General features: G+C 40.7%; 1 protein-coding gene and 1 long non-coding RNA gene across 3 annotated transcripts; both read right to left on the minus strand.

Moving 5' to 3' along the window:
* Nucleotides 1-3467: 3467 nt before the first annotated feature.
* On the minus strand, nucleotides 3468-5251 carry LOC309692962 (E3 SUMO-protein ligase ZBED1-like). Of its 2 annotated transcripts, none has more exons than XM_082511881.1 (2): nucleotides 4107-5251; nucleotides 3468-3809 (listed from the first exon to the last, which is right to left on the minus strand). In XM_082511881.1, the coding sequence occupies exons 1-2, from the start codon at nucleotides 5179-5181 to the stop codon at nucleotides 3481-3483; spliced, it is 1404 nt and encodes a 467-aa protein (XP_082368007.1). In that variant the 5' UTR covers nucleotides 5182-5251; the 3' UTR covers nucleotides 3468-3480. The 2 variants fall into 2 exon arrangements, with proteins under 2 accessions (XP_082368007.1, XP_082368008.1); XM_082511882.1 differs by having other exon boundaries at nucleotides 3468-3817.
* Nucleotides 5252-8226: 2975 nt separating this feature from the next.
* Nucleotides 8227-11172, minus strand: LOC309692963. The gene is made up of 4 exons (XR_014272538.1): nucleotides 10828-11172; nucleotides 9880-9951; nucleotides 9197-9298; nucleotides 8227-9023 (listed from the first exon to the last, which is right to left on the minus strand). It is a non-coding gene; the product is annotated as an uncharacterized lncRNA (long non-coding RNA).
* Between the last annotated feature and the right edge of the window lie 8708 nt (nucleotides 11173-19880).

Genomic DNA, 19880 nt, shown 5'->3' on the forward strand with positions numbered 1-19880 from the left:
CAGTGAAGCCTCGTACTTCTGTAACCCTGTCAACACATGTAGGAGGGATCTGACTGGCTGCTGCGGGTCGAGAAGTTATCCAGATGAGAGCCGAGGGAAGCAGATTCCCCTTGATGAGATTTGTCAGCAGCTCGCTAACTGATGACTTCTGTGTGACATCAGACACGAGCTTCACTTTAGTGAAATTCAGTGAAAGTCTGCTTTCATCCAGGCCGTCAAAGATAAACAAAAGTTTGCAAACAGCGAGTTGCTCTGCTGTGACCTTTCGTAATATTGGATGAAAAACATCAAGCAGTTCCAGAAGACTGTACCGGTCATCTATGATCACGTTCAGCTCCCGGAATGAAAGCAAGACCACCACATCAATGTCTTGGTTTTCCAAACCTTCTGCCCAGTCCAGAGCGAACTTCTGTACTGAGAATGTTTTTCCAACTCCAGCAACACCAGTCGTCAGAACCACTCTGATGGGTTTCTGTTGTTCAGGTAAGGCTTCAAAAATGTCTTGGCACCTGATTTGAGTGTCATGCATGGGTTTCTCCTTGGAAGCCATTTCTAGCTGCCTCACCTCGTGCTGGGTATAAACAGTTTTAATTTGTCTCTCTGTGATATTGAACTTTGCATAGATTCCCTGATAGACAGTTCCACTGCCCGTTTCATCAGCTCTTTCAGTCACACATTTATATTTCTTCCTGAGATCGATCTTATGTTCATCTAAAAGCTCCTGAAGGCCAGCATCTTCTGAAAGATAAGAAAAACAATCAAGAACAAAGAAAGAATTTAATATTGATTTAATATCTGAACAAAACACCAAAAAATAGTTTTCATAAATAAGCCCTTCAGCAGACAGATATTCAGTCTTACTTTGTATACAGCTGCTCCAACTTGCTGTCTGTGGCTGTGGAAATGAAGAAAAATTATAGTGCACACAAACAAGGAAATTGACTCACTAGTCAAATAAAGGTTATTCTGATTATGACCAGTACAAAAGACAATAAAGTCAGAGCCTTCATCGGGAATTAGATGTAGATATGGCAAACAACCCTGTTACGCCGCGAGGAGCGGTGAGGGAAACATCAGACTTCACTCTATCTTAATTGAAGTAATTGTTTTATTGTCTCTTGCCAACATCATGCACACGCAGACAGCAACTTCTCAAAATGGCTCCCAATCCATTTCCTCCTCCCTTTAAATACTCTAAAGACCACGCCTTCTTAATACAGACTGGCCTATAAAAGAGCTGCAATTGAGGCAGGCCTCTTCTTTTCTGGGAAAACAAGATGGCCACCACAGAGGTAACCAGCAAAACACTTTGTTACATGAACGCTTCCCAACAAACCCTAAACACCAACTTCAAGCCAATTGCAGAAGTTATCACTAGTGATGGCCAAATGAAGCTTTCCGAAGCACTGAAGCTTGTATCGAAAAATGGTTCATTACTCGAAGCTTTTCAACACAGTCCTCTCCGGTGACATCTGGTGGCGAATATTTTGAAGAGCAGCTTGAATCTGCAAAATAAAACGGACTGCTCAATCATCACTGCTCACTCAAGAGTGGAGTTCTCTCCGATATTGGGCCACCGTTCCGTTGCTTTGAACATGTAATTGGTTTTGTTGTCTCGATTGGGGGGCTGAAAAAATGTAATGCGTATTTGCGTAATACATGTTGATCAATAAACTTTCCCTATTTAAACATGCACTATGGTGTGGCCTTTCTTTGCTCATAACTCCTTGATGTTGGTAAATACAATAAGTGAGCAATATATACATTATACATATGATAACGCACAGCACATTATGGAGTATGCCCCTGCTGTGGAGTCCTTCCACCATCTACTTGTCGTTTAATCACTGGACAGCTGGACAGGTTCATACAAAATATTAGATGAGGCCAATTGTCCTATACATATTTTTGACCTAGGTGTAGGATTGATTGTGAACTGGAAAGGGAAAATGCTTAGGGGGCTGAGTACGGCTGCATTGTTACTGATTTGTAGAATCATTTTGATTCGATACAGGATCCGATTCAATATGATTGGAATCTGGAAAGTTTTGCCCCAGTCAGAAATATTACAATTCTGATCATTTAACAGTATATATCCATAATTTTGTATCTAGTAAAAGAAAGCTGACACATGTGAGACTTAATTAGAGATGTAAACAGAGAGTTATGAAACCTGCAGCTGCAGAAGCCAGCGGAAAAAAAAGAGGCAAACACAGCGCGGACCCGCCGACACATCAAAATCTGATTCTGACGCGTCGGGTCCGCGCTCTGTGTTCACGTTTGTATGCAGAATCCGTAAACCTGCTCCCAGTTACTGTTTTAGCTGTATGGTGTTTGACGACATGTTGGGAGGTTTAAGCTGAGATGCTGGCGTTTCAGGCATAATAACGTTAATTCACAAATCGACACAGGATTGTAATGAATCAATATCACTTTATTCAATTTAGCATGGATTGTAATCAGAAAGGCGATAATCAAAACCCACCCCTAATCAAGAACTTGCAAAGTAAAAACATGATCTATGTCAGGTAGCCCTTTTGTTAGTTACATTTAAAAAGAGGATTAGTGTTACTGTGCGCTGGCTGAGTCTGTTCCTTTTCTTAGAAATAGTTTCTCCTGCCCTGGAGAAAATCCACTTGCATGGAACAGAAGAGGCTGTGGAGTGCAGGAACCACACTGCAAGCTGGTAGATATGCAGGTATTCCTGGGTCCTGCAGACTATCACCTAAAAACAATAAACAAAATGATTGTCTAAACTGTAGCAATGTAATGTATGTATAGTGTCAAATACATTGTTGTAGTCTTCATCAGCTTTAATTCACATAGAAGTGTTCCTAAAGTCATATGCTGTAATGGCATTTCCATTATGAAAACATGATTTTGGACATGTCAGGTTTTTCACTTCGGCAGATAAAATGAATTGAGCAAAATCAACTCAAAATCCCGCGAATGATTCACCTGCCTGTAAACCACTGAAACACTTGTGTTCGGAATGAAGCTTCGGACGTCACCGATCACGTGACTCTGGCCAAACGACACAGTGCTTCTGCAGTGTGTTGTTTTTTGGGTACACAAGCGGGCCATCATTAGTCTAATGGGTAGATGTAATCAATAAACCGTTCTTATGTAAACATGCATCATGGTGTGGTATTTCTTTGCCTGTCACTTCTTTATGTTGGTAAATAAAATACATGCAAAATACATATAATAACATACAACACAGTATGGCGCATGCCTCTGCTGTGAGGTCCTGCCTCCAGGTACTTAGCAATTAACCACTGGACACCTGGACAAATCTGTTTATAGATCATATTATATTTGCTACATCTCTGATATATTTTGAAACTGGGGAAAGAACTGATTGTGAACTGGGTGGGGGGAATCCTTGCGAACATGTGAAATACAAAAATTCAGATTCAAATTCAAATTCAAATTTTATTTGTCACATACAAATAATCATATAACATGATGCATTTAAGGTTATCCTGTGTGGCTTCTATTCAAGAAAAGAATTTGTTCCACTGTGCAAGGACTGAGTCTGTTCCTTTTCTTGGATATGATTTCCCCTGCCTTAGAGAAGATCCTCTCACATGGAACGGATGATGCTGGGGTGCACATAAACTGCAAAGCAAGTTTATGAAGATGGGGGTATACATTCTTCCTGGTTGCCCAGAAGTGGAGCGGATCCTCTGTCCGGGGAATCAAAGGATCTGCCATGTACCTCTGTACTTCCACTGTGGCATCTGCTGTGGCATTCCTCACCTGCCTCTCCACCATATGGCTGTCCAGCAAATCCCACAGCCCACCACCTGAAAGACTAATGGAATTAAATAGCTGCACATTCTGTAGACTGACATTTCCAGATGTATTTTAAAATGACATCACATGTGAATATTCAACTGTAAGTGTTACTAAAGATATCTAATGAAATTTATATTTCGACAAGCAGATTGTCGTTTTGTTAAGAAACGTCTAATAGTCACATATTTCCAATAACGGAATTGAAACTTTGGGATATTAAAGCATATTCTTACTATTGAGACATTTTTAGAATATGCTGGAACCCTGTCATTGTGTTATGGACTTCAGGTCAACAAAAGCCATACCTGACTGAGTTGCAGAACTGGTTGCTGGCTCTGGCTGTGACGAGGTAGATGGGATAGGAGGGACGGGCATGATCTGGTCTTTTTCATTTTCAATGATGGTGGCACATTCTGCAGTCAGACGTCTCACTGCAGCTTGAGCATTGGTCTGACTGCAAAACCCCACAGCCTTGAATCTTGGATCAAGCAGGGTAGCAATGGTCATGACACTCATTGTTTCCAAGTGAGACGAACATTCACCCAGCATTCTTGTGAGGTTCATGCACAGCTGGCGGGCTTTGTCATCCAGAACTTGAGGTTGTTTTTTAGCAATTGCATGCCGCAGCATGCAGACAAGTGGAATGACTTTGGACCCAGATACTCTCTGCTCTCCAGAAAGTTCAGTAGTGGCTGTGTAAAAAGGAGAAAGCACCTCCAGGCACTCTTTAACTGAGTGGTACTCCTCAGCAGTGACAGGTGTGAGATCTGTTCTCATTGAGACAAGGGCAGCACTAACTGGCTCTCTCTCCTCATACAGACGCTGCAGCATGGTGTATGTGCTGTTCCACCTGGTATCAACCTCCTGAAGGAGCTTTAGATGTGATCTGCCCATCTGCTGCTGCATTTGGCAGAGCTTCTCCTTTGCTGTTGTGCTAGATCGGAAATAGCTTACCAATTTACGTGCCTTACCTCTGATCTCCACAAGCCCAGGCGTGTTGTCAATTGATTTTCTCACAATGAGGTTCAGAGTATGTGCAATGCACTTTGTGTGGCGCACTTTCAATATTTTAGATGAGGCAATCATGTTTGGTGCTGCATCAGTGACGAGGCATCTGACTTTATTTTGGATGCCCCACTCCTCCATCAAAACCTTTTTCACCTCAGCAATATTTTCTGCTGTATTTGCCTTTGGGAAATGTCCCACTCCTAGCAACACTGTGGACAGTGTATCTTGTTCATTGACAAAATGACATGTCACAGCCAAGTAGGCATCCATATGAATGGATGTCCACATGTCACTGGTGAGACTGACAGCTGTAGCCTTCTCCACTTCTCTCTTTGCTCTCTCCTTTTCCTCCTTGAACTTTTCCGCCACCATTTCCTTTAGAGCCTTTCTGGTGGGGATTGTGTAGGTTGAGTCCAAGACACCAACAAACTGTCTGAAACCAGCATCGTCAACAATGGAAAAGGGCTGCGAGTCCTTCACGATCATGTTCACCAAAGCAGCATCGACCACCTGCTGTCTGGTCTGAGTGGGATTTGTGTGCATGATCCCTTCAATACACAAAAACATTTGAATGTGAGGATGGAAATAGGCTTAACTGTGTTGTATAAGTTGATTAGTCTTTAATGCCAGTATTCACAGGTAGTTCAATGGTTATTATGTGTTGTGGGATAAAGTAAATGGGCCTCCCATCTTACCAATAGCCTGCGGACATTACATAGGAAGCGGAAGAACCACCAACCAGTGCATCCTCTCACCCAGAAAGTGAAGTCAAACGCAATTAGTGACATTTTGTGCTAGTGATGTGAGACATGAATGAATGAATGACTGAATAATGGTTGATGTCCATACCATGAATGCTTGGATTCACTGTCATTGTACTCGTAGATGAGACCGCATTGTGCTTAGCACGGAGATGCCTCAGCATCGATGAGGTGTTGTTGTTGTAGGCCAGCTGCTGGTCACAGACCAAGCACCGAACCTAAGTAGTACATGGAGTGATCCTAGTGTTATTTATGCACACTACCCCCCCCCCCCCCCCCACACACACACACACACACACACACAGATAGATCTCTCTCTCTCTCTCTCTCTCTCTCTCTCTCTCTCTCTATATATATATATATATATATGTATATGTGTGTGTGTGTGTGTGTGTATATGTGTGTGTGTGTGTGTAAAGACAAGGTTTGTGAACTTTTCAGTCAAAATAAACAAATGCAAAACAGAGGCAAACAAGAACACAAAGCTGTCAAACCTACCCGATTGACCGAAATCAACTCAAAATATTCCCACACGCCAGAACGTCCTCTCTTCCTTGCTGGTTCCATATCTGTCAGTGGAATGGTCACCTCTGCGCTCTCTGTCACCATCAACACACTCCACGAATCCCGTGGATGATTCACTTCCTTATATCCGTTTGAATCAGGTACCGAAGCAGTTACGTGCGTAATGAAGCTTCGGACGTCACTGGTCACGTGACTTTTGCCAAACGAAGCAAGTCTCGACACAGTGCTTCTGAACCAGTGTGTTGTTTTTTTCGACACACGCTCCGGAGCGCCAGCTTCAAGCGGGCCATCACTAGTTATCACCATTTACAAAGATATGCTCTATCCCCACTGCTGTTCTGGATAGTCCTGATAGCCCTCAGCCAGATCATTAACAAGACTGGTCATGGATCAGCCACCATCTCTACATGGATGACATCAAGCTGTTTGCCAGGAGTGAATGAGACATTGATTTGTTGATCCCCACCACTAGGAGCAACAATATCAGAAAACATTAAAGTAGTAATAAGGAGAAGTAAGTTAGTCAGAACTGAGAGGATTGTACTACCAGAAGCATTACATTGCAGAAAATGAGGATAGTTATAAGTACCGTGGAATCCCACAGGCTATACCTTTGAAGCGTAAGGCAAGTCCTGAGACGTTAGCTTAATGGGAAGAATAATGGACAGCTACACCCTGCTGGTTATCAGATGCCCTGCTTGGACAATAAGCTGGCCATAGAAGAAAATAGACACCACTGACAATAAGACTAGAAAGCCCCTGAAGGGTTACGTGCAAAATCCAGCACCCTGAGACTATACACCAAGTGGAAAGAAGGAGGCCAGCGACTAGTGAGTGTCAGAACTACTATCCAGGATGAAACGAGAAAGAGCCATGAGTACATCAGAAAGATGGCCACAAATTATCGCATATTTTGTGAATACCTCAGGTAGCATGAACCTGTAAAATAAAAGGAGCAAGGAGAGAAACTATCATAGATGGCACAGAAGCAGTAATTGTGGCAGCACAGGAACGAGCTCTGGGTCTGAGATCAATAGAGGCTGTGGTCTACCACACCAGCAAAAAACCCAAATGCAGGCTGTATAGAGATGCCCTTGAGATAATCCAGCACATAACAGCTGAGTGCAAGATGCTAGCAGGTAGTGCATACATACAGAGTATACAGGAACATCTGTGCAGAGTATGTGCTTGTCCCAAGGTTAAGATGGTGGGTGAGAATGAATAAGATCCTGTGAGACTTTCAGATACAGAAAAGCAATCTGGTGATGGCAATCAACCGCACATAGATGGACAAGCAGAGAAAGAAGCCTGTACACTGTAAAAACTGTGACTAGAGGTTACTTAAAAAAGTTATGGCAACAAAGTGACACTTGAAATAATTAAGTAGATTTTAATTTCAAAAGATTTATGTAAAATGTAGAGAAAATGTTAATTAAATTCAAATAGAAAACAAAAGTAGATATTAATAGAATTAAACTGTAAATATGTGTTGGATTTAGGGTCAAAATCTCAAACTGAAGGTTGAAATTGCCCAACTTTACCAAAAAAAATAATTGATATGAAATAAGTCTCTGAGAAAAATTACTTTGAATTTACTAACTATCTGGCAAAGGTTTAGTAAAAACTTCCTAAAATATCCATTACAAAGAAATGAAATCTTCTTGTTTTTTCAGTAAAACTCAAATTGGATTCAATAATTTTCCAAATAAACCTTAAAAATAATGACTGAATAATAAGAGAAAATGAAATGAATTTTACTTATTTTCTGAGTAAAATGAATCAATTTCACAAAGAAAACATCAAAACAGTAATTTGTTTTATTGTGGAAAATAAAACACAGTAATTTATAATATAACATTTTTCTGCTCGTATACACTGAATTCTCATCAACAATCTCCTGATCTCCTAAATACATTCCTCTGCTGTAAATTTGTTTTAGTGTCATAAACAGTTTATCACACAGCTTTGTGTACAGAGCAACAGCAACATAAACTGCATGAATGTAAACCAGTTTTGTAAAAAAGAAATTAATCTTTAGACTGTAATATCAACATGAACCTGAAATTTGAATATCTTTTACCGTTTCCTTTATCTCTGTTACTTATTTATGATTGACAAACAAAAACTTTAGTTAGTCAATCTTTTGTTAAATTGAATCACTCAATATAATTGTAGAACAAAGGTTTTTCACTCATGTACATGGAATATCAATAATGTAAATCAACCTTTTATCCCAATTTGGATGTTTAACCTGAGAAAATCTAAGACACATGTAAGAGGAAGTAACATTTCTACAGCTACAGGACTGCACTTCTGTTAAATTTTAAAGTTGTTTTAAACCAATGTTTTATAGTAACATACACTATAAACAAAGAAAAGCTTCACTAGTGATTCCTCCAATTTGCTGCCTTTCAAACAGAATATTCCTAAGAAACTTGTAGGTAATAAAAAACAAAATTAAAATGAAGAGCACAAATACAGCCTGACACATTGCAGGTCATTTGGGTAAGATATGAATAAGATGAAATTAACTTAAAAACTGAAAAGATAGCTGCATCTAACAAAGACAAACCAAAGGTTTTCAGTGAGCTTACTTCCCTTTCATTCTTTCAGAGTCCTCGTTTAAGCCAATAACTTGTTCTTGAGGCTGTTCACTTTTGGTGAGAGCTTAGCACAATCCAGTTCAAGGAAAAGTTTCTGGAATACTTCCAAGGTGTATTTTAGCTCTTTGGGATAGGCAAGATCGACTGCATATGTCAATCCAACCAGCATTGCGCATGCTCTTGGAAAATTGCCCAGAGCAGGCATAACTCTCACACCCTCCAGCACAATGCCAATGTCATCCTCCTCAGATCCAACAGCCTTGATTTTGTAGATTTTCATCCTCTGTTCAGAAAGATCTTGTGACACACCATCCTCATCAGCATCCTGAAACAACAAACACATGGGTTTTCTGACTGTAGTTGCACACATGAAATATTTCCTGGACACATCCTGTAGCTGAATGACAAATAAAACATGATAATGCCTCAAATTATTTGAAACTTGACAAACACATATGAATAACAAAAACAGAATAATGTTTCTACTTCAACACTTACACTGTACTCTTTGATCAGTTGATCAATGGACTCCCCAAGGTACACCATCAAGCACTGAATAACCAGATTTCTGGTTATGTTATTGCTAGGATTGCTTGGTGACTGAAAATGAGCAAGAATTCCAAAAATTACCATCAGATAAGTGACCATTTATTAAGACAAAACTGTGAGAATTGGCAGTATTAAAAAAAACTGTTAAATATCAAATTATCATCACATGGAGCATTATGTGCGATAATTAGCTGATGTTAATGCACATGCCTGGGTGCTGACAGTCAACACAAAGGTATTGTCAACATGCTTGACAGGTTCAATCTTTAAATGTGTCGTTTTAGTAAATTACATTAATTTAGTCATTTAGTTTTTTTAACTAATTTAGTTTATGTTAGTCAGAAAGGGTTTTTCCTTCTTGGGACAAAACAAAAACCCAGCAATACCTGTACTTGTGTTTTTTTGTTTTTTTGTTTGTTTTGTTTTTTTTACTAAGAATAGACATGTATTTAAAATACAATTAAAACATGAAACCCATAATTGTGTTGTTAATTATATCAGTGACGTCCTGGCGTCCTCTTGCACTGACAAAAACATGCAAACAAATTAGTGGAGCTGTGCACCATGCAAATGAAATTTGACAAAAAAATTCTTTAAATAAAATTCCAAGCTGAAATGTCTGTGGAAAATACCTTGGCTATGATAGCCTGCAACTTCAATCCCATGCTGATCAGGTGAATTTAAGTTGAGGGATCTTCCATTACCTGAAAGGAAAGCAACATTATCATTTTTGACGTTTAGTCAGCTGTGTAAAAACCAAGGAGGAACCCACCCGGGGGATTAATAAAGTTTTATTTTATCTAATCTAATCTAATAACTTTAATCTCAGCCAAACCGATTTACTCACGAACAAATAAAACACTGAAAAAAACCAAACAATAACATTTTTAGGTTGTCTAAGTGACTTATACATTACGTTTAAACTGAGTAGCGAAACCCCGCGGTGATCTGAAAATGATGTGCCGGGAGTTGTGCCGTTCTCAGCGGCTTCAGTGACCCTCGAGCTCCCGGCTTGCTATCGAGCTGTTGGGTAGCAGATGCTCCGAAAACGTCGAAGCACTTTTGCAAACATGCGATATCTTGATAAACCGAGCAGATATTTGATGTTTACACAGCTACTTTCGCGCCTGAAAATATGTTAAAAGTTTATTTTGTGACCCAGAAAGATTACTAAGAGTAATTTTAAAACTTAGTAGCGGCCGCCATTATTGGAAACTGGAGTTCGAAAAACTGACTGTGGCTGACAAAATCACTCACAACTGACCGCAAAACCTTTTCATGAACTTTTAAACGTGGATGAAAGACGTTAAAACTCATCGGAATATACCGTTGATATTTTTTAATACGGTAAAACATGTGGTTAGTTAAAGCTGTTCAGTAACACAGTCGTGAAGGCTTGGAAAGTGACCTTGTGCTAGCAGTCCACTAACTGCCATTTGTGTAAAAATATGATACTATCATTACAGTGATGATTATTAATAAAATTTCGACGTATCATACTGTTTAAAACCTTTACTCAAAACCGATATACGTTATTGTTTAAACCGTGTCTTATATTTGAACAAATTAAGAAGTCTTACCTCTGACAAAATGGAGACGTCCACTCATGAAGCGCGTGTGTCCTGCACGTGGCACAAAGGATTATGGGCGGAAGTGTACAATGATTAAAATGAAAATGCTTTCATCAGTTAAATCTATTAGATTTCTTAAATTTTTTTAGTACTCAAACATTTTTTTTAAATCTACTCAACAAACCATTGCTGAATTTACCCCAAACAAAACTGTGTAAATTTAAATAACTGAACATCTCAAAATTGTTGAATTTTGCTTAGATTTGATTAAAACTACTCATACACGTTTTTACTGAGTAATAATTACTATTACTCTCCTATTAGATTCTAATTAACCCCAATCACAGTTTTTACAGTGTAGTGATAGATGTAGCTATACCGAGTGATAGCAACATCAAGACGAAGGAGAATGAGAAGCTTGAGAAACAGCAAAGGCTGAGACATGAGCTAAAGATGATGTGAAAAGTGAAGGCACCAGAGGTCCTTATAACTGGAACACTCAGGGCAGTAAACCCCAAACTTGGATGGAGAGTATTAATATATCCTATAAACAAAAGTGAGAAGATCCCATTGCGACCACTGTTGTACCAGTTCTGACTTCTCTAATTCATAATTTAAACTGATCTGTGCACAATTGCTGTCCTTAATGAAAACATTGTTCTCTCCATTGTGAGCTGACCATCAGATCCATTAAGAACAAAAAGTCTCTAACCTTGTGTTTGAAGGTTCAAGTTCAGTACTCAAATGTGGATTAGGATCTTTGGGCTGCTCACTCTCCATAGACATCCTGGAGACTCTGCTCTCTGTCTCTGTTGCTCACCTCTGGAAACAGGAACATTGAATAAATCCCACATTGTTCTTGTATATGTTCCTGTTGCTTGGACATTGAGATGACTCTATCATGGTTGGGTTCATGAGGCTGAGGCTCTGAACATGATCAAGTGTGGCATTTAAATCCTAAGTCCTGATTATGGCTATGCAGGAACTTGTGTTTTGAAGATGGGCAGTCAAAATGAAGTGCTGGCAGAGCAGAAGGCACAGTTCTCTTGTCCGATCTTTCTGCACACACACACGCTGCTGTGTTTGAAAAAACAGCTGTTTTATTTTACTATTCAACAAGTGATATTCTTCACTGTGCAAATACTACATTTAAACTCTGAACCTGTAAAGTGCTTAGACAATACTAAAATCTCTATCACACCAATTCTGATGTTATCATGCCTATTGAAGAATTTAAGCACAAAGTCATTTGAATAGAAACAGTGTCATGAAAAATTATTTGCCCCTTCCTGGGTGGGGAGGGGTATATTTGTGACACTTAATTATTTCAGCTACAACAAATTTTATAATTATATAAATGTAACCAGAATAAACATAAATTGCAGGTTTTAAATTATGATTTTCTTTATTTCAGCATCATTGGAAAGTTTTAAGGATGAATGGCCCCTTTAAGATCATGCCAAAGCATCTCACTCGGTGACATTAAATTTGTAGCCCTTTAGAGGTGGCATGAACTGATGGCTGAACACTGCACTTCAGAATTTTAAAAAAATGGTAGAATGATAAATTTTGCTCCCAGTTACAGCAAGTTGTGCAGTTCCTGAAGCAGCAAAGCCTCCCCAGACCGTCAGACTACCACAACCATGTGTGAATCTTTTAATAACTGTTAACAGTTTTAGTGACGCTGATCTAACAAAAACAGCAGCGTGCTTTCTTCCTTGTACATGACTCACCTTCATGTAACTTTTCATTGCAAGCAGGACCTTACACTGCTGAAGAGTGGATGGTTTTTGTAACAGTCATTCTTCTTAGACAATCTTCCTGTTCTGTTGACTATGGCATGTAGTCAGAACTTACTGAGCAGTTTCCTATTGAGCAGCTCTTCTTTCCTCCCTCACATTACATGACTACATTGTTGTGTGCAAGTCATAATTGAGCTTCTTAAAGCGATATGATCACCTCTCTCTTTTTTTCTTTTTTTTTTTTTTTTAAATAGCACACATATGAACACAAGTAGTAAAGGTTTTATTATTAACTTGGTAAACTCAGCTTGCTTCTCATTGTTACACCCCACTTAGAAATGAAGTAGTACTGGGTTGGGGGCAACACAAAGTGTAATGAAAACTATTTACGACCACAAAGTCGATGTGATTAAAACATGGTTTATTTCACAGAACTAATTAGGCCCAAAAATAAACACAGGGAAGCTCTACGCGTCAGGGTCTTCAAGGCCAAAACAACAAACAAAACACCTCCTTTCTAACTAAAAGACAAACCAAGATCTCTCTATCAGAAAACAAAATACAATGGCTGTGCTCCTTGTCTAGCCACAAAACAGGAGAAACAGTCAAAACAAAAATGGCAAAGAACCCCTATCTGCTGTGGTTCACAATTATCTCAGTAAAGGCATACCATTACTCACTGAAAGAAAAACCAAAGTTACGCCAAGTTTCATAAATTCCCACACGCAGCTACAGCCCGCTGCCTAAACCACTGCAGCTAACAGCTCAGGCAAAAAGGGGAGGGAGAAGAAGAAGGGGTGTGGCGGTTAGAGACGCAGTCTTTATGCCATGGCTGATGAGCTGCAACACATGTCAGCTGCGGCTCATGAGGCAGAGCTGGAATACAGCAGAGGGAGAAATGAGAAAAAGCTCTCTCACATAGGGAGAGCCACCAGAGGTCAGTGACCACAACACCCCCACATAAAATTTTACATAAAGTAAAACAGACATTCTTTTAACACATACCACCATGTTCATCAGGGAGGTTAACGCTACACCCTGAAAGTGCATCAACTATTACATTGTCCACACCTCTCTTATGTCTGAAGTCTAGATTGTATTCTTGAGCAAGCAAAGCCCACCTCATCAATCTCTGGCTGTGGTTGTACATGTGCTTCAGGAATATCAAAGGGTTATGCTCGGTATACCCATACGGAAAAGAAATAGTAAAAACTTATATGTGATTACTCATGAAAGTGGCCACTTTCATGAGTAAACCATATAAGGCTTACATGATTTACTCATGAAAGTGGCCACTTTCGCATTACTTTCATACATTGTTTTAGTAAGTACCCAAAACATACAAGTTTCTTTATATAATTTTTTAAGGGATCTTATATCTGTTTTCACACTTATATGCTTTTTACACAAGTTTCACACAAGACAGATACAAACTTTATAAGATTTATATATATCTTTTCCATATGGGTATACCATAACAGGAGTTGTGGTTGACCCTATGTAAAAGTCAAAATGCTGCAAAGTAAGCAACATGGCTAGTGTTTAATTCTCAATGGTGGAGTAGTTAAGTTGGTGAGGTTTGAACTCAGCTGAGAAGTAGGAAACTAGGTGACTGATGCCATCAACTCCATCCAAGGCAGCAGGCCCAGACAAGGTGTGTCCTAGGATGCTAAAGGCGTGTGCTGCTGAACTTGGGGAGCCGCTACAACGAGTCTTCAACCTCAGTCTGCGACTGGGGAGAGTGCCCGCCCTATGGAAGACATCCTGCATCGTCCCGGTCCCCAAAAAGAACCGGCCCAATGAGCTGAATGACTTCCGACCGGTGGCACTGACGTCACATCTTATGAAGACTCTAGAGCGGCTCTTCCTCAACCTCCTCCGACCACAGGTACAACATGCCCAGGACCCACTACAGTTTGCATACAAGGCGGGTGTCGGAGTGGAGGATGCCATCCTGTACCTCCTACACAGAGCCCACTCACACCTGGATGGGGGAAAAGGCACGGTCAGGATCCTGTTTCTTGACTTTTCCAGTGCCTTTAATACCATCCGGCCCTGTATGCTTCAAGAAAAACTGAACAGGATGGAGGTGGACCCCTGCCTGGTGGCTTGGATCTCCGACTACCTCACCGACAGACCACAGTACGTCAGGCTGAAGGACATCACGTCTGACACAGTGGTCAGCAGCACAGGAGCACCACAGGGAACTGTGCTGTCCCCTCTTCTCTTCACCCTGTACACCTCTGACTTCTGCTACAACTCTGAATTATGCCACATTCAGAAGTTTGCAGACGACACAGCCATCATGGGGTGTATCTGGGATGATCAGGAAGAGGAGTACAGAAGTCTGGTGAGGAACTTTGTCGCATGGAGTCACACAAACCACCTGCAACTCAACACCTCAAAGACTAAGGAACTGGTTGTGGACTTCGGGAGGTCTAGAGCAGGTCCACTGCCGGTTCAGATAGAGGGGGAGGAGGTGGAGGTGGTCAACAAGTACAAGTACCTCGGGCTGTGGGTGGACAATAAACTGGACTGGTCATGCAACACAGAGTACCTGTATAAAAAAGCCCAAAGCCGACTGTACTTCCTCAGGAGGCTGAGGTCTTTTAACATCTGCAGGAAGCTCCTGAGGATGTTTTACCAGTCGGTGGTTGCTGGAGTACTTTTCTATGCTGTGGTGTGCTGGGGGAGCAGCACAGCAAAGAAGGACTCATCCAGGCTGGAGAAACTGATCAGGAGGGCTAGCTCTGTGGTCGGCATGAAGCTGGACACTCTGGTGACAGTGGCAGAGAAAAGGACATTAAAGAAACTGATGGACATTATGGACAATGCCAGGCATCCTCTGCACACGGCCATTAACAACCAGAAGAGTCTGTTCAGTGACAGGTTGCTTCTCCCAAAGACAAGAACTAACAGACTTAAAAACTCCTTTGTCCCACACGCCATCAAACTGTTTAACTCCTCTCTGGAGGAGAGAGGGAGGGGAAACAGGAGGACAAAGGAGGGGGGAACAACTAAGCTGTAGTGCCTCTTCACCTCACTGTGCAATACCTTTTGTGCAATACTTTTGTAAATAGTCAACGGTGCAATAGACTCAATACTTGAAATGTGCAATTCACTTGTATTTTTATTTTTATTCCTATTTATTCTATTTATCCCCTTCGTATATTTTATTTATATTGTCTCTGTATTTATATATATGTGTGTGTGTATAACTCTGTAACTTCTGTCGGTGCTGTGCTTTTTTGGAAATCGAATTTCCCAGAGGAACCCACCCGAGGGATTAATAAAGTTCTATCTTATCTTATCTTATCTTATCTTATCTTATCTTATCTTATCTTATCTTATCTTATCTTATCCTGTAGCAGTACTGCCCCAGTGCCAGTAGTGCTTGCGTCCACTTCCAGCCTGAAGGCCCTGCTGAAGTCAGGAGCAGCCAGTACAGGGGTGCTGGAGAGGAGAGAGGAGAGACTTGGCACAGTCAAATGCATGTTGATATTCGGCAATCCAGATGAGTTAGAGGACAAACCTGCGTTTCTATCTGTTGTGCCATCTTTTGCTTGTTTGTTTCCTCTCCCTATGTATGAAGGGTGAAGTTAACAGTGGTCCCAGTGGTAATCGGAGCACTTGGTAGAGTGACCCCCAAGCATACATGCCAACCCTCCCGATTTTTCGGGGAGAATCCCGAATTTCAGTCCCAATCCCGAAAATCCGTCCCAATTAGACCGCGAAGGCAAGGTCCTCAGGTGGACGAAGCCTCTGAATTTGTACACCCCCGCTGGTTCTGGCTGGACAATAATAACGGTGACATTTAACTCATTTTTTTCAAATAAATAAACATTGTAAACAAAAGTTTTTTGTATATATATGTATATGTATACCCCCCACCCCCCAACAGCCCTTTTGAATATCTCCCTAATTCTGAGGTCTCAAGCTAGGCGACTGGCCATGAACATCCCAGGGGCATTGACAATATTACACATTATACTCCAGACAGACAACAAAGAAAAATGTTGATGCTGAATATGACATGAAAACATGTTACCATAAAAGATCACATTGTTAAAACATGACAAATTGACATCCAAAAAAAATAAATAACAAAACAATGCACTCCGAATTGTGCCATGCAATTTGATTGATGTACATTGACTGAAAATTCATCACAAAATTAAAAATGGTGATGGTGTTACACTGTAAAAAGTTAATGGATAAATCAGTGAAGATGCTGGGACATGATGACACTCCATGAGCGTCTGGCAGCACAGATAAATGAGCTCACTAATGGGTGAGATGAACCCAGAACTGCTAAATGAAGGCCAGATAGTCTTGATCTCCAAGCATCAAGAATCCGAAGGGACTGGTCCCATCCAGCCCCCGACTAATAACCTGCATCAGCTCATTAAGGAAAGCTCCCTCAATATATAAGTGGAGCCCACAAACACCACAGAAGAAAAACACAAGCTCCTGGTTTCACTCCACGTTGTGCACCCTAAGACTATATGCTAATCGGAGGTCATGGGCTAGTAAGTGTCAGAATCACAATGCAGGATGAAACATAATTATTGATGAAATCAATAATTATAAGAGGTCATTGCAGACATATCCTACATATAAAGATAACAAGATCAAAATTCCAACCACTGTTTTCTCTGTTGGGACTATAATTCACAATTTAACCTGACAGGTTCTAAATGATTCCTAAATTCTTTCCTGCCGTGAAATATTGGTGCACTAATAAGTTTGTTTTTTATGAAAACATATTTTTCCTATTGCTAGCTGAGCATCAGATTGATTAAGGACAAACAGTCTTTCACATTGGGTTTGAGGGTTCAGGTTCAATATTAAAACCTGGATTTTAACTCTACATAGACATCCTGGAGACTCTGCTCTGTGGTTGTGCTGCTGATGTCTGGAAACACAAACACAGAATAAATCCCCATTGTTCTTGTGTATATTCCTGTTGTTGGGCACTGAGATGATGCTCTGTCAGTGTCATGTTTATGAGGCTGAGGCCCTGAACATCATCACATTTGATATTTGAATTCTAAATCATGTTCACGGTTGTGTATGAGCTTCAAGACAAATGGGCGGAGTCAAGTGCTGACACAACAGTAGACACAGCTCCTCCTTCCCTTGAGTGATCTGTCTCCTGAAATATCAGGTCAGATATATAATTACTGAAAAAGAAATACAGGAATATTTTTTACTCCGAGTACAGCTTCAAGTAAGTTAAACTTCTGGGATATTGATGTGGTCAGTTAGATAGCAGAGGAGCTTGTTAATCAGTTTCAGCTACTTTGGTGTTTATGAAATTAACAAGTGCATTAGAGGAGCAACAATGAGTCAATCCCCAAAACAGGTGGAGGCAACATGACATTTTTCCCTCCTCATCTTTTCTGACTGTTTTTCCAATAGTTTGACATTTGGGCTGGGTTATTTATATAGCACCAAATCACAACAACACTGGCCTCAAGCTGCTTTATATTGTGAGGTAAAGACCCAGTTGGCCCATTACTGGTAACATGAGGTTATATCTGGACCATACAGAAGTTGCATAGGTAGTCCACCTCTGCCAAGATACCACATCAATACATGGCACTGTTTAAGGTTTACTGTGTCTCCTGGCACAGCCTCAAGAGCATGGAAGAGAGTCCAGAAGATAGGAAGTTACACTGGAAGAGCTGGACGGGCCGTAGAAGGTCCTTAACCCATCAGCATGATTGGTATAACAGGATTAGCATTGTAGTAACAGGGCCCTGCAAAATCACCTCCAACAGGCCGCTTATGTCACTGTCTCTCACCAGAAAATCAGGAAAGGATGTCAGGAGGGTGACCTGAGGGCCTGATGTCCTCTAGTGGCCCCTGTGCTCACTGCCCAGCACCATGGAGATCGATTGGCATTTTTGACAGAAGACCAGAATAGAGCACCAGGTCTACCACTTGCGCCCTGTGCTTTTCAGAGGTGAGAGAATGTTCACCATGAGCACATGTAACTGACTGGTCTGGAGAAGCTTTGGAGAATGTTATGCTGCCTGTTACATCGTTCATGACCAGTTTGGTCTTGGGTCAGTCTGGAGAGGCATATCCACTCAGGGACAAGCAGACCCCTCCAGGCTAGGCACTGGCACCAACACTACCATTAGGTGATGAAACCCTTGGACCCATTGTGATGCCGAATGGTTGTCTTTCTTTGAAACCATGTGTTCTTTTTGGACAATAAGGTTTTCTATTTGACATTATTGTTGATTCGTGAGTTTTGACGTTAACTAAGGCAGGTGAGGACTGCAGTTTTTTAGATGTGTTACTGCAAATGAAACGGTTCAGAGAAGCATATCTAACAGATGGTATTTTTCATCCTAGTGCATGACTCAGTTTCATCTCACTTTACAGCAGAAACAGGAACTTACTTTGTGTGTGAGGGTCCACCTCACTGCTGAAGACTGGAGGACTTTTTTAGTACCAGTCCCTCTTCTTAGATAGTCAGCTGGATTGCCTAGATTACACACAGAGTTATGGCGCCAGTTACACAGTGGTCAGTCGACACACCACATAAACGCACAGTAACACTCCCCCGAGCAATTTCCCAGATATCACATGGCAGCTTTCCTGTCTGCAAGCAATGGATCAGCTTCTTAAAGAGATAGGAGTGCCTGCCTCTCTTTGTTTAAATAACAAACATAATAAGCCAAATAATCCTAAGCAGGATATTAACTGAAATAGGGATATATGAAACAATGAACTAAGAAACAAAGCAAGAACAAAATAGAACATCAAATAAGAAATAAGAAATCAGAAGGCATCCTCAGTCCAAAACCCAAAACCCAGGACCATGATGTTTTTACTGCACTACAAACTTCTTATAGTACATTTAAAAAGAACACAGAAAACAAAATGAATTTCAAATATAATACTATTCCCTTAAAAGTAAATATTGCCTAGTGAGTTGAGCTGCCTTGCTGTGGGACAGAGTGTTTGTCAGGTGAGTGGAAACCCTGCATCAAAGCCTCCTCGTCAAAGTCTGGCTGTGTTGGAAAATTTGATCAAATTCAGATTAAAGTAAAGAGATTTCAGTTGAGTTCGTTTTTTCCAAGTTTAACATTTGTTACTCTCTTTCTCTCCTCTGTCTGTGGGGTCGACATGTCTCTAGCAACCTTCTCGTGGCTCATCTACATTTCTTTCCTTTATACCTGGAAGCAGATGGAGACTCATTCACCTGTATGCAATGTGATAATTACCTTAGCTACTATTTAGGCAGTGGCTGAAGCAAAAACTCAGGTGTGGGAGGAGTTCGGAGAGGCCATGGAAAAAGACTTT

The sequence above is a fragment of the Aulonocara stuartgranti genome, assembly GCF_965226115.1.
Source record: "Aulonocara stuartgranti genome assembly, chromosome: 17".
NCBI lineage: Eukaryota > Metazoa > Chordata > Actinopteri > Cichliformes > Cichlidae > Aulonocara > Aulonocara stuartgranti.